At 37.2% G+C, this 13,676-nt stretch overlaps 1 protein-coding gene across 1 annotated transcript in view; it reads left to right on the top strand.

Annotated features, from left to right (window-relative positions):
• The window catches only part of Ncor1 (nuclear receptor corepressor 1), a 149,663-nt gene that overhangs the window by 41,010 nt on the left and 94,977 nt on the right, over nt 1-13,676 (top strand). The window contains 2 exon segments of the mRNA XM_040748823.1: nt 3,264-3,446; nt 8,235-8,348. Of these exon segments, the coding sequence (XP_040604757.1) occupies nt 3,264-3,446; nt 8,235-8,348 (297 nt within the window).

Raw genomic sequence — 13,676 nt, 5'->3', positions numbered from 1 at the left:
CAAAATTTAATGAGCGATCCCCTGCTCCCCAGTGCTTTTTAAGACAAGATCTTATAGGTCAGGCTGGCCTCAGATTTGCTTTCTGGACAGGACTGGCTTTAAATTCCTAATCGTCCTACTTCTATCTCCCCAGTGCTAGGATTAGAGGCCTGAGCCGCCATGCTTAGCCTCAGTTAATTTATTCTGAAACTCAAACCAGTAGCTCAACCAGTAATGTCTAAAACCAAACATTGTAACACAGTGTAAAGATACATTCATTTGATACATATTAAGATATTAAGTAATGAGAGTATGGAAATATTTAGTTTTTATTTCTATAGTTAAACCATTTTGTTTCTATATGATTAGAAAACTTTGTATAGTGAAAACATTGCAATTTACACAGTACCACCCGAGCCCCCCCAACCCCCCCCACCCCCCGGAACTCACTCTGTAGACCATGGTTGGCCTCAGATTCACAGAGATTCACCTGCCTCTGAGTCCTGAGTACTGGAATCAAAGGTGTGCACCTCCACTGACCGGAAACTTTTTTTTTTTAATTTATGTGTATGGTGTTTGTGTGTGCAGGCATATATACCTATTTGCATGGGCTTGTGTATGAGTGTGGATGTGATGTGGAGCCAGAGGCTAATGTTAGGTGCCTTTTTTTGATAGCTTTTTACTTTATTTATTGAGGTGGGGTCTCTAACTACCCATTCAGTTAGTCTACCTAGCCAGTTTTCCCTGGGAAATCCTGTCTCTGCTTTCTGAACATTGTGGTTATTAGGTAGGTTACCACATCTGCTTGGCTATTGTGCATGTGTGCTGGGTAGCTGAATTCCTGTCCTCATGCCTTCCCCAACCCCCTAGACAGGTTCTCTCTATGTAGCCCTAGCTGTCCTTGAACTCATTCTGTAGGCCAGGTTGGCCTTGAACTCAGAGATCTGTCTGCCTATGTCTCCTGAATGTTGGGTTAAAGAATATCAGTGTTACAGTGTTTGGGGTTCACAAGAAAGACCTTGCTGCACTAAGAGGAACAAAATTTAAATATAGCATCTTCTGACACAGTTAATTATCCCATATATAATTTATAGCTGTAGAAAGGGGATCTTAAAACTCATTAAAATGTGGCATGCTCATTGTGTATGAGTTCTTTCCATTTTATAGTTGAGAAAACATGCTATTAAAACTTCAGTGACCTTAGGTTATGTTTCCTGAGTTGGAATGAAAACCCAGGATCCCTATAATGCCTTCCTATACTTCATGGTCCATCTGGTCTGTTCTCTCTTTGCTTTATATCCTTTCTCTCTTTGTATTTTTAAAAATAAACCCCAAGCATATGATTAAAAATGTAGACACACATGCTCCTTCTTCCCAAAAAAGGAAACCCAATTCTTATTCTAAGTAGCTATCAGGCTGTTCCAGTACAAGACTGTAAGCTCAAAAGGAGACATTCAAGAAATTTGTCTTTTTAAAAATATTTTTTACTCTTTATCCCAAAAGGGAGTCAGTAGGAAATTAGTGATTTGTAAGTGTTTAGAGTATGTATAGAAGAAGTTTTAGAACAAGTTTTAAAAACATTTTCATAATATGTTGGTTAGAATACATATCTCTGTGACTCAAACTACCTCAATGCATGTTGTAGGAAAATGAGTTTTCTCACTAGGCAGTGGTGGCACACGCCTTTAATCCCAGCACTTGGGAGGCAGATGCAGGGGTATCTCTGTGAGTTCAAGACCAGCCTGGCCTATAGAATGAGTTCCAGGACAGCCAGGCTACACAGAGAAACCCTGTCTTGAAAAACATAAACAGAAAATGTTTTTCTTTGCATATTAATATTTCAAAGTTCTCAGAAATAAATTATCATAGTTACAAAGACTTCATAACAAAAGAAAATTTGAAAATTATGTGTTCATTTTTGCAAATATTAAATAGCTGATTTGCTATATGTTATGCAATGTTGATAAAGATTTGAATTTTCTGCAGTGATGCCATAAAGACACATTCTTTGTCCTTTTTACTTTTGAAGGTTGATGACAGAAGTCACAGCCAAAATTTGATTTTTTTTATTTGTAAGAAATTAAATTCTCTTTTGAAGCCAGTGAACCCAAGAATTTACATTTTAATAGAGGAAGCATGAAGCAGCTGGAGTTTATGTATAAAATGCAAATGTACTGGAAAGTAACATAGCTGTATTATTGATTCTAGTAGAATTATTACTATTTTTGTTAATGCTTTTTTTTGTAGAGTTCTACAGGTTTAGGGTATAGCTATGATTTTATTTTTACTTAGAATACATTTTACATTATATGCATAGTGTTATGATGATTTTTAGCATTATAAATGTTTTATTTGAAATTTGTATACCAAAATATTTTTGGGACAGTGATTTTTTTTCCTAGTGCACTCGTGGTTCAGAACTACTAGTTTTCTTCTTCTTTTTTTTAAATGGTTAATCATTATTTGCTATGTATTAGGTTCTGTTGTCTTTATAACTATTCTTATTCTGACCTTTCTATAGCCTAGAGAAAACTAGTATCCTTCTCCAAAACTTACCTATTTAATAAACTGATTGCATGTTTGTCTTAGACTGAAAATTGTGTGTCTGTGTGTGTTGGGATGAGGTAGTAAATAGATTTTTGGTAGGGGGATTCTATTCTCTGTTAGTGGATCACTGCTGATTTGTGGGTAGAATGGGATAAAGATATTTTTTTCTTGGTGAATGTGCAGGAAGATGTTTTATGCTAAAGAGATGGGACATGTGCTGTAGTATGACTTCTGTGCTTCAATTTTGGTTCTTGGAAATACTGAAAACATTTGGTTCTAGAGATTGAGTTCCGGCGGTCCTCACCATGCTGAACATGTACCCCATCACCAAGTTATGTCGATATATATATAGAACCCCCAAAATTGTTTTTGATAGAAACTCTTGGTAAGGTGGACGGACACACACAATCTTAAAAATAATAATGACATTTCTAAGCTATAAAAATAGTATAAATATCTGTTTGTTTTGTTTTATATGAATTCGCAAGTATGTGTAACTGTGAGAATTCATTACCATTAGGGAACTAGCACACTGCAGTTGAAGGGTAGGGATGGTGTCTGTGTATTTTACCTCAGGAGTATGTTACCATTGCAGTCAATAAAGGCTGTTGATATGCTAAGAGTGACAGAGGCAGACCCTGCTGTGTTTTACATTTTACGTTTTCTGTTAAGAGAGTCTTTTTGCTAACATTGGTTATTCATGAGAAATAAATTGTTTTATGATTTTTCTTATAAAGGACCCAACATTTGGAGGCAAACATGAAGCTCCGTCTTCTCCGCTGGCAGGGCAACCATGTGGAGATGATCAAAACGCTTCACCTTCAAAACTTTCAAAGGAAGAATTAATACAGAGTATGGATCGGGTAGATCGAGAGATTGCAAAAGTAGAGCAGCAGATCCTTAAACTAAAAAAGAAGCAAGTAAGTACTGTACTCCTTGCTTAACACAGTCTGTATCCTAGATGTTGGTATGGAAAGCAGCCATGCTTTTTATCTGTCTTGTATTCTACTTACTCTTCATTGCTCTTCGTGTCTTTAGTTTCAACCCTTTATTTCTCCTGCTATACTTATACTGCGTGGTGTCTTTATGTGTTAGATAGTAAGGTTGCTAAAATGGTAATTTATTTTGTATCCCCAGCGGCAACACATATGCCTACCAGTTTGTGCTTATGTTTGTCCCCCCAATTTGCAAGTGAAATAGTTTTAACTAATTTGTATTATTTTGATTAGGAATGAGGGGTGAGCTTATTTTCATGTTATGCTTTCTGTATTTATTATGTGCAGATATTCTAATATTTTGTTTTTTGTTTTTTTTTACTGTTAAAATTTCCTAGCATATTATTTTATTTTTTTAGTAGTTTTATTTGAGGATGGAGTTGGATGTTTTTTGTTTCTGAGATAAATTCTAGGTTGAAAATAAATTTTGCCTAGGTTGACAGTAAATGATCCCCCTGCTTCATTTTCTGACTTGCTTGGACTATAGATTCATTCTGTCAAAACTGGATCAGTGAAGCACCTATTTAAACTGAGATGTAAAATACTTTGAAGGTGTACAATTAGGTACTTGTAATATAGATTAGTGTAGGTTATCAGCACTATTAATCTAGAACATTTTTGTGACTTCTTTTTTTTTTTTTTTTAAACGAGACAGGGTTTCTCTGTATTGTTTTGGAGGCTGTTGGTCCAGCCTGGTCTCGAACTCACAGAGATCCGCCTGCCTCTGCCTCCCGAGTGCTGGGATTAAAGGCGTGTGCCATCACTGCCCGGCATTTTTATGACTTCTAAAAGAAGCATGTTGTTCATTAGTACTTAGTGCCTGTTTCTAACACTTCCTGTCTCCTGGAATCTGCTTGTCTATTTCTGTCTGTAGGAATTACCTGTTTAGCTAAAATGAAGCTTATGACATGCTTTTAAGAATTGCCTGTGATATATTTGCATCAACATTTTAAAATTGTTACTGACTAAATTGATTCCAGTGTAGAATCATACCATATTTTATTTATCTATTTATTAGTTGATTGGCATTGGGTTGTCTTTATCTTTTTTAAAGTTTTCTTTCTTATTTATGTATATGTGTATGGGTGCCTTCATGGCCCAGAAAAATTGTCAGATTCCTTGTGGGCAGGAGTTACAGGTAGTTATAGACTTCCTCATGTGGGTGATGGGAGGTAAATTCTTTAGCCTCATATATACTTAAACTTTTCTTTTAAATTTTAAGCTTCATTCTAAAAGTAATGTAAGTAAAAAACACAAACTGAAATTAACCAGTTTTCTTCCTTGGCTCCTTTTTTTTTTTTTTTTTTTGTTATACTGTCACATTCATATACCTGTTTTTTTATGTGAATTTTTCTTTTCAGTCTTCTTTGACATATACCTAGTTGTAGAATTGTTGGGTCATATGGTAAAACCAAGTTTAGACGTTTTAGGAAGTGTGAAACTGCTTGTAATTTATGAGGTTTTTTTTTTATTTCTTTATTAGCATTAGTTTTCTCCCTTCTTTCTACCCTAGTTTTGCTCTCTTAGCTAAGAACCTTTAGAAAGTCATGAAATTTAGTATATTTCTTGTATAAATTTTATTGTGTTAATACTTTGATCCTAACTATTTTATGATGAACATGATTCTGATTTATGATAAACTGTTTATTTTGGGTTTATATGAGTATGGCTATTTATAGTAATATCTAATTGCTTGTCACATTATTGTTTAATTCTGTGGTCATATTTGCCTCATTGTCAAAGTATGTATCAAAATTGTATTTTTGTTTCTTGTATAGTTCATTGAAAAGTCTGGGCTGACCGGATGACTCAGTGGGTTAAGGAGTTTTCCTCCAAGGCTGACAACTGAGTTTAGTCTTTGGAACATGTGTGGTAAAGAGAGCTGACTTCTGCAAATTGTCCTCTGACCCCCACATATGACATGTGCCATGTGTGAGCAGAGCAGGCAGATTCACATACAAATAATAAATGTTACAAAGAAAACTGGGAGAAATAAGTTCATTCTTGTTATCCATTGGCATTGTTACTGTGCACGTTTACACTTGTATAGGCCAATTTCTGGCCTTGTGTTTGCATCTGTTGACCTTATTGTGGTGTTACAGAAACAATAGTTTCTCTCAATTATTAAAGATACATAATGATGCTTATTGCACAGTAAGGTAATTATCACTTCTTTTTTGGGTGGTGGGTGCGGAGGTTTCGAGACAGGGTTTCCCTGTGGATTTGGAGACTGTCCTGGAACTAGCTCTTATAGACCAGGCTGGTCTCGAACTCACAAAAAATCCGCCTGCCTATGCCTCCCTAGTGCTGGGATTAAGGAAATTATCACTTCTATAATTTTATTTTAGTATTTTCTTATAGCTCATAAAACTTTAAAAATCTTGTTTTGTTATTGAAAGAAAATCTTTCTGTGAACCTTAATTGGGATCATAGACTATGAGACTTTTATGAATCTGATATATCTGCTCATGCTTTATAAAGGTCTTTCATGGGCTTTTGTTGTTCTTAAATTTTCTACATATGTTGTATTAGATCTACTCATAAGTATTTATTTTAATTATTTTATTACTGTTAGCGTGCACGTGGGGAATTTGGTCACCTATGCCACATTGTACATGCTGAGGTCAGAGAACAGCTTTGTTGAGTCAGTTTTCTCCTTTTACCTATGTGGGTCTCAGGGACTGAACTCAGGTCACCAGGTTTGTGTAGCCCCTATTTAAAAATATTTATATTTTGAAGTACTAGGAATTAAACCTAGAGTCTCACACATGCTAGATAAATACTCTACAACTTACATAGGTCTCTGGCAGTTTGTTTTTTTATACTGTTAATATATTTTAATTATTTTTTGAAATTCCATTTATTTATTGTGTGTGTGAACATGTGTGCCAAAATGTCTGTGTAGAGGTCAAAGATTAGCTTTTGTGAGTTGGTCCTCTCTTCTCTTAGATAGGACCTGGGGCTTGAACTCCAGTAATGTGGCCTGTTAGCAAGTACTTTCACCTCGTGAAACCATTGTGTGTGTGTGTGTGTCTGTGTCTGTGTGTCATGCACATGTACAAGTTTGCCTGTGTTGTTGCACTTCTGTGTACATAATGTGTGATAGTCAGAAGTTAATGTCGGATGTTACCCCTTTCCACCTTACTTTTTTGTGTTTTGAGACAAGGACTAGCACTCAACCTGAAGCTTGCCAGTTGGTTAGGATTGTTCTCCAGGGAGCCACAGGGATCCTCGTGTTTCTGCTCTCCAGCACTGGAGTACAGTGCCAGTTAACCCAACCTTTTCTTTTTCTTTTTTTTAGTTTTGGTTTTTTGAGACAGGGTTTATCTGTGTAGCTTTGGAGCCTGTCCTTGAACTCACTCTATAGACCAGGCTGGCCTCAAAGTCACAGAGATCCTTCTGCCTCTGCCTCCCAAGTCCTGGGATCAAAGGCGTGCGTTGCCACAGTCCCTCTCACTTAACCCAGGTTTTATGTAGATGCTGCATATTGAAGCTTGGATTCTCATGCTCGCACAGCAAGCACTTTACCCACTCTCTAACCCAGTATTTGTACTTTAAAAATTGTAATTCCTTTAAAATTATGGTTTTAATACTAATGACTTAGTTGTAGATTTGTGTTTTCTGTGTAATTAATGCTCATGTTAGCTGCTTTTGAAAGTGGCAGTTTTGTTTCTTTCCAAGTTTTATTGCTGTTTTTCTATTGCCTTATGTTTTAAAGTAAATATATTTTATTCTAAGTTTTGAGAAATTCTTCATGAGGTTGAGAAATCCCATATTTTCCTGACTTGTAAAGATATTTTTCTCTCTTCATATCGACAGAATCTTCCTTGGTAGCTCTGACTGGCCTGAAACTCCTGGTACTCTTGTCTCAGACACCTGAATATTGGGATTTTTGGTGTGAGCCATTAGCCTGTCTTCAGTTTGAGACAGGGTTTCTCTGTATTGCTTTGGAGGTTGTCCTGGAACTCGCTCAGTAGACCAGGCTGGCCTCGAACTCACAGAGATCTGCCTGCCTCTGCCTCCCAAGCGTTAGGACTAAAGGAGCATGCAACCACCACCAGACTTGTCTGCAAATATTTTAATAGTAAAAGAATGGGATGGGTGTTGGTGATTCCTCTTGACAAGGGCAGTATTAAGTCACAGAAAGTTTTGGTTTTGACATAGTTCTATTCTTAGCCTGGAATTAGTTTTGTTACCCTTTCCTACCATTCTGTTCACAGCAAAACCTTTCCCAATGTTACCAAAGGCTATTGTGATAGTTACAAGGTATTTTCTTTAAACTTAGTTTCTCTTTAATGTTTCCATTATCAGAATTGAAATAGTCAAGGTCCTTTGGGTGTTTTTTTAAAATTTTATTTTATTTTATTTTTTGGTTTTACGAGACAGGGTTTCTCTGTATTGTTTTGGAGGCTGTCGGTCCATCCCGGCCACGAACTCACAGAGATCCGCCTGCCTCTGCCTCTCGAGTGCTGGGATTAAAGGCATGTGCCACCACCGCCCGGCTCTCCTTTGGTTTTACATCTGTCTGTGTTAGTGTGATTTATGATATTTAGTTATTAAAATGCTTCTGGTTATTTTGCCTTGAGTTCCTCAATCCTTGAGTAAATGGTTACCCTATAGAATCAACGGGAAGTGCACAGTAGCATGCACTGTCTCTGGCTACTGCTTAGTGATCTGCAGCAGATGTCTGATCGTTCTTTCTGGATCTTTTAGCAACAGCTGGAAGAAGAAGCAGCTAAACCCCCTGAGCCAGAGAAGCCTGTGTCCCCTCCTCCTGTGGAGCAGAAACACCGTAGTATTGTCCAAATTATTTATGATGAGAATCGGGTAAGTTTTTTTTTTTTTTTTTCTTTCTGACAGCAACGTGTTTGACTCTGGATTTTGCAGTTTTGAGTATATTCTATTATAATTACATTAAAACATGAGTTCTAGCCAGGCGTGGTGGTGCACGCCCTTAATCCCAGCACTCAGGAGGCAGAGGCAGGCGGATCTCTGTGAGTTTGAGACCAGCCTGGTCTACAACAGCTAGTTCTAGGATAGCCTCCAAAACCACAGAGAAACCCCACCTCAACCCCCCTCCCCAAAGAGTTCTGTTTTACATTATATATTGTATATCTATTAATTAACTGATTAAATTTCATCAGCTGATTCTGCTATCATATACATACTGACAAGTATATGAAACAGTCATTCTGTTGTTTCTTACTTTTATTTTTTGAGACAGGGAGTTACCCTGTAGTCCTGGATAGCATGGAATTCCGTAATTGACTATGTAGACTGGGTTAGCCTCTTTAAGTTGAAGCAACTCTTCTACCTTTGTTTCCTGAGTGTTTTGTATCATCATGCTTGCTTACAAGTTTTTTTTTTGTTGTTGTTGTTGTTTGTTTTTACTTCAAAACAGGATATCCCTGGCGAACCTGGAACTCAGTGTGTAGACCAGGCTGGCTTGAAACTCATAGATGCCTGCTTGTGCCTCTTATGTTAGGATGAAAGGGGTGTACCACTATGCCCTGTATGCTTGTTAATTTTTACTTAAGGTGTGTTTAATTCAAAGCCTGATTGGTCACATTTCAATACAAATGGACCTTTGGATAAGGGAAAGGATTTCATTATCAGCCTCAGCGTTAATAGTCTGCCTATGGCTGAACTAAAAATGTTTAATGCGGACTTTGACCTTTAGTTGGATTTTGCTTTCTTATTTTTATTGGCTTTTGATCATTACTTGGCTCATTAACTTGCAGTTAAAGGGAAGCTTATTTCACTTCAATAAAGGAAATGTTGCATCAGAGAAGCTTAACAATTGACTTCTAGAAGACCTAGTTAAGATATTTTTAAGATTTAATAGCTAAGAGTAATCATAAAGTCAAAATCAGGATTGTTTGAATTTAGTTGCTATGTAGTTAGTTGATATATCAGAGTCAATATATTTTATACAAATAACCAGATCTGAAAGGATATTGGCCATAAGAAAAGCAACTATGATTGCGATGTGCAGTAGTGGAGTACCTCCCTAACATGTACAGGACTGCAATAGTAAACTTAAAGAGAGAGAGGCAAGCCTAGCAGTATTTATAAAGACAAGAAAATTAGATAGTTTACCTGAAGAACTAATTCTAAATAAGAGTCAAGAGTACATGATTGCTGTTTGGAGAGATTGTGAGTACTGACTACTTTTCCAGTGGACCTGGGTTCAGTTCCCTGCACCCAAATGGTGACTCACAACCATCTATAATGAGATCTGGTGCCCTCTTCTGGCCTGTAGACATGCATGTAGGCAGAACACTGTATGCATAATAAATCAATCAATCTTAAAAAAAGAGTACATGATGGGTAAAAGTTATGTTTTTATATAATGTAGATATAGTAAGGCTATAAAATGTATCAAAAGGGGAAGTGCATTTGAAAAATTAAGGTGTTCTGTAGAGTAAGGGTGGTAAAATCGTGTTTTGCTGTTCTGAGTTTTTCGTATAAATATTTTTTAAAGTAAATGATAATTATGAAATTCATCCGCACAAAAAAGTATGGGCTGGGGTTATGTTTCATTCTGTAAAGTGCTTCCTGCACAAGCTTGAGGGCATGAGTTCAGATCCTCAACACCCATATAAAAAGCTGAGTGTGCCAGCATTTGCCTGTGATCTGAACACTGGGGAAGTAGAGACAGGAGGATCCCTGGGTCTGGCATGTCAGCCAGCCTAGCAAATGAGTGAAGTATGGGTTCAGCGAAAACCATATTACACCCTCCCCCCCTTAAAAAAAGTGTGATAAGAAATCAATGAGGACACAGGGTATCCAATTTCTGGTCTCTATATACTCCACACACAAAAAAGAAAAGTAAGGCAGATGTGGTGGTTTGAAAGAAAATGCCCTCCCCCCATGCAGTGGTACTATTGGAGATAAGGCTTTGTTGGAGTAGATGGTGGCTTTATTAGAGGAAGTGTGCCACTGTGCGAGTGGGCCTTGTGGTCTCCTATGCTCAAGCTATTACAGTGAGACAGACCACTTCCTGTTGTCTGCAAGATGTAGGACTTTCAGCTACTTTTCCAGCATCACGTCTGCCTGCATGCCGCCATGTCCTACCATGATGATAATGGACTGAACCTCTGAACTGTAAGCCATCCAATTAAATCTTTTATAAGAGTTGCTGTGGTTGTGTTGTCTCTTCACAGCAGCAGAAACCCTAATACAGCTGGGAAGCTAAAAAATAATTTTAATTTCATCATTATATAAACATATTAAAATAATCTTGAACTCATACATTTGTACATGGGTCGATAGTTGACAATCATATAAAGTATACTTCTGTATGGTAATTTTCATATCATATGTTGGTAAAAATATTGGCAATTAATATTTAATTGGCTGGGCTTAGAATGGGTGCAATTTATTGAATGGCGAGAATAGTCTACATGAGATAATCTAATGAAGTCTTTAGTAAAGAAAAAAAGTGGTTAAGTTCCAACTCATGCCATGCCTAGAGGAAGGCTGTAGCTCAGAATAGGCAAGTATGCCCTTTGTGGAGATGGAAGTGACATTTTTGTGTTATATCTTCAGGTTTTTGTTTTTTTTTTGAGACAGGGTTTCTTTGTGTAACAGCCCTGGCTTTCCTGGACCTCACTTTGTAGATTAGGCTGGTCTTGAACTCAGAGATCTGCCTGCCTCCTCTTTCCAAGTGGTGGTATTAAAAGTATGTGCCACCACACCTACTATATCTTCTGGTTTTTTAGAAATATCCTTCAGAAGTACAAAATACTTCAGTAGAAAGCAAAGGATAGCCAGACTTGATGTCTCAGTCTTGGCTTCTTACAGTGAAAAGTTTTTTTTCATGCTTGAAGAATGTTATTAATTGTCAAGCCTTGCTTTCTTTTAGATGCTTTCTTAGTATACCCTACTACTAGTGTTTTTGTAGTTGTTCTAGTGTAGCTCTAAAATCATAACTTCCATGGAGGAAGCGGAGGGAGGCTCCTCTCGGCATCTCCTCATGCAACCCTTTGTAAGACTTTCACAACTTACATGGCCTTGCAAAGTGAGTAATCTTACCTGTCTAGACGCCACAGGCAAGAAGACATGAGGTAATGACAGAAGTACATCTTTCACTTATTCCTTGTGTGGTGGCAGTAATTACTCTGGTAATTATGCTCCATGTGACAGAAGTGATTGGAAACATTACATGTATAAGAAGTCTGTCTGTATTCACAAAGTTAGTGGGAAAACTGCTCAAAGCGAGGCCGTTTAAAGCTGGCTTCAGGAGAGAAGAGCTGCCTGGCTCATATCTGAGCTCAGCCTTACATTTATTTTCTCTCTAAACAAACTATTCTCAACGGTTTTTTAAACAGTTTGAGTTCCTTCATCTCTGTTGAGTTAAATGGTCCCAAAATTTTTGTAGGTGCTCTAATTTCAGAATAAAAATACAAGAGAGAATGGTTGTCAGTATGTAATGGAAAAGATTGTGGGAATAATTTATATTTTGGCTGAATGATTTGCCACAGCACATGGCACCGAAGAAAGTAAAAGTTGTTAGGTATTACTCTTGGTGCCAACATCCTCCTGTCATTCATGCTATTTTCCTGGGAATTGGGTGTTTTCCTTCCTTAGTCACACCATACATGTTTAATGAGTTTCTAAAGAGCATCCATCCTGTCTCCTACCAATTATCTTGCGCAATTGCTTCCCTTTTCTCCTTTTGCCATTTACTTAAGTTGAATTTTCTTTACACATGCTTGCTGTATCTCATTCTTACAGTCTTTTTTTTAACTTTCTAATTCATCCTTCATACCAGTGTTCTAGTACACAATTTTCCATCAAAACCCTATTTCTTATTTTCCTGAGAGTAGCCCAAACTTTAAACGTGTCAAAAAATATATTTCTGCCATTTTTTTGTATATGTGTACACATGCATATACGCATGTACCGGGCTGAGGGTCCCTGTGGCATCAGTTCTCTCCTTGCATGTATTCTTGGGGGTCTTCAGACTTGTTCAGTAAATGCTTTTACCCACTGAGTCACTCCCTGACCCTATCTGAGCCTTATCAGACAATTCTCTTCTTGGTAGTAACCTACCAGATGAGGTTTTTGTTTTGTCTGTCTCATGTGTGGAGTAGACTTATTCTTTAATATCATGAGCCTTTCAAACCATTCTTTCTCTACTGGAATTGTTTGTCTGCCCTCCCTTCTTTCTATACTGGAATCGCTCCCCCCACCCCCTGTTGTTCTCTTAGTGTCTAGTAAGTGCCTGGGACATATGTAGATTTAGATTTAAAATTATATGAAATTGTCAGGTAGGTGTGTGTGTGTGTATGTATGTATGTATGTATGTATGTATGTATGTATGTATGTATTTATTTATTTGGCACGGAATTGAACCCAAGGCTTAAAGCTATTTTAGTATTTTTTAACAACTGAGTTACGTACTCACCCCAATTGGAGTGTTCTATGTTGAAAAACTTTTGGTCAAACTATTCATAGGCCAAAAGTTCATTAATTAATTTAGTGTGTATTTGTCCCAGTGCATGTGTGACGTGGCACACATGAAGAAGTCAGAGGATAACTTGCAGGAATCAGTACTCTTGTTGACCATGTGGGTTCCAGGGATAGGACTCAGGTTGTCAGGCTTGATGGCAAGCACCTTAATCAACCACAAGCTGTCTTGCTGACCCAGTTAATTTGTTCTTAGCAAGGAAGATCCTGTTACCGGGTACTTTGGTTTTGATTATTTTACTTTTGAAAATGGCATGTTAAATATGTGATTAAAATTTTACTTTACTCTAAGAAAAACTAGGTATTTCTTTATTCTCCAGTTATTAGTTAGGTTTCCTTAGAATTAGAAGGAAGCCGGGTGGTGGTGGCGCACGCCTTTAATCCCAGCACTCGGGAGGCAGAGGCAGGCGGATCTCTGTGAGTTCGAGGCCGGGCTGGACCAATAGCCTCCAAAACAATACAGAGAAACCCTGTCTCGTAAAAACCAAAAAAAAAAAAAAAAAAAAAAAATAGCTCAGTATATGCTTCTTTTGATGCTTTAGATATTAATGGTGACATGAATTAAATACTTGAAATACTTGGGTATATTTCCAGTTAAAAAATTTTCCCTCTTTATATATTCCCAGTATTTTATTAACTTTCTAATTGTTTATGTGCTGCTCTCACTACAGGTAGTAGGTT

This window comes from Mesocricetus auratus, unplaced genomic scaffold, assembly GCF_017639785.1.
Source record: "Mesocricetus auratus isolate SY011 unplaced genomic scaffold, BCM_Maur_2.0 Super-Scaffold_100007, whole genome shotgun sequence".
NCBI lineage: Eukaryota > Metazoa > Chordata > Mammalia > Rodentia > Cricetidae > Mesocricetus > Mesocricetus auratus.
The sequence above is the reverse complement of the archived record's forward strand: the minus strand, read 5'-3'. Positions and strand labels throughout refer to the sequence as shown.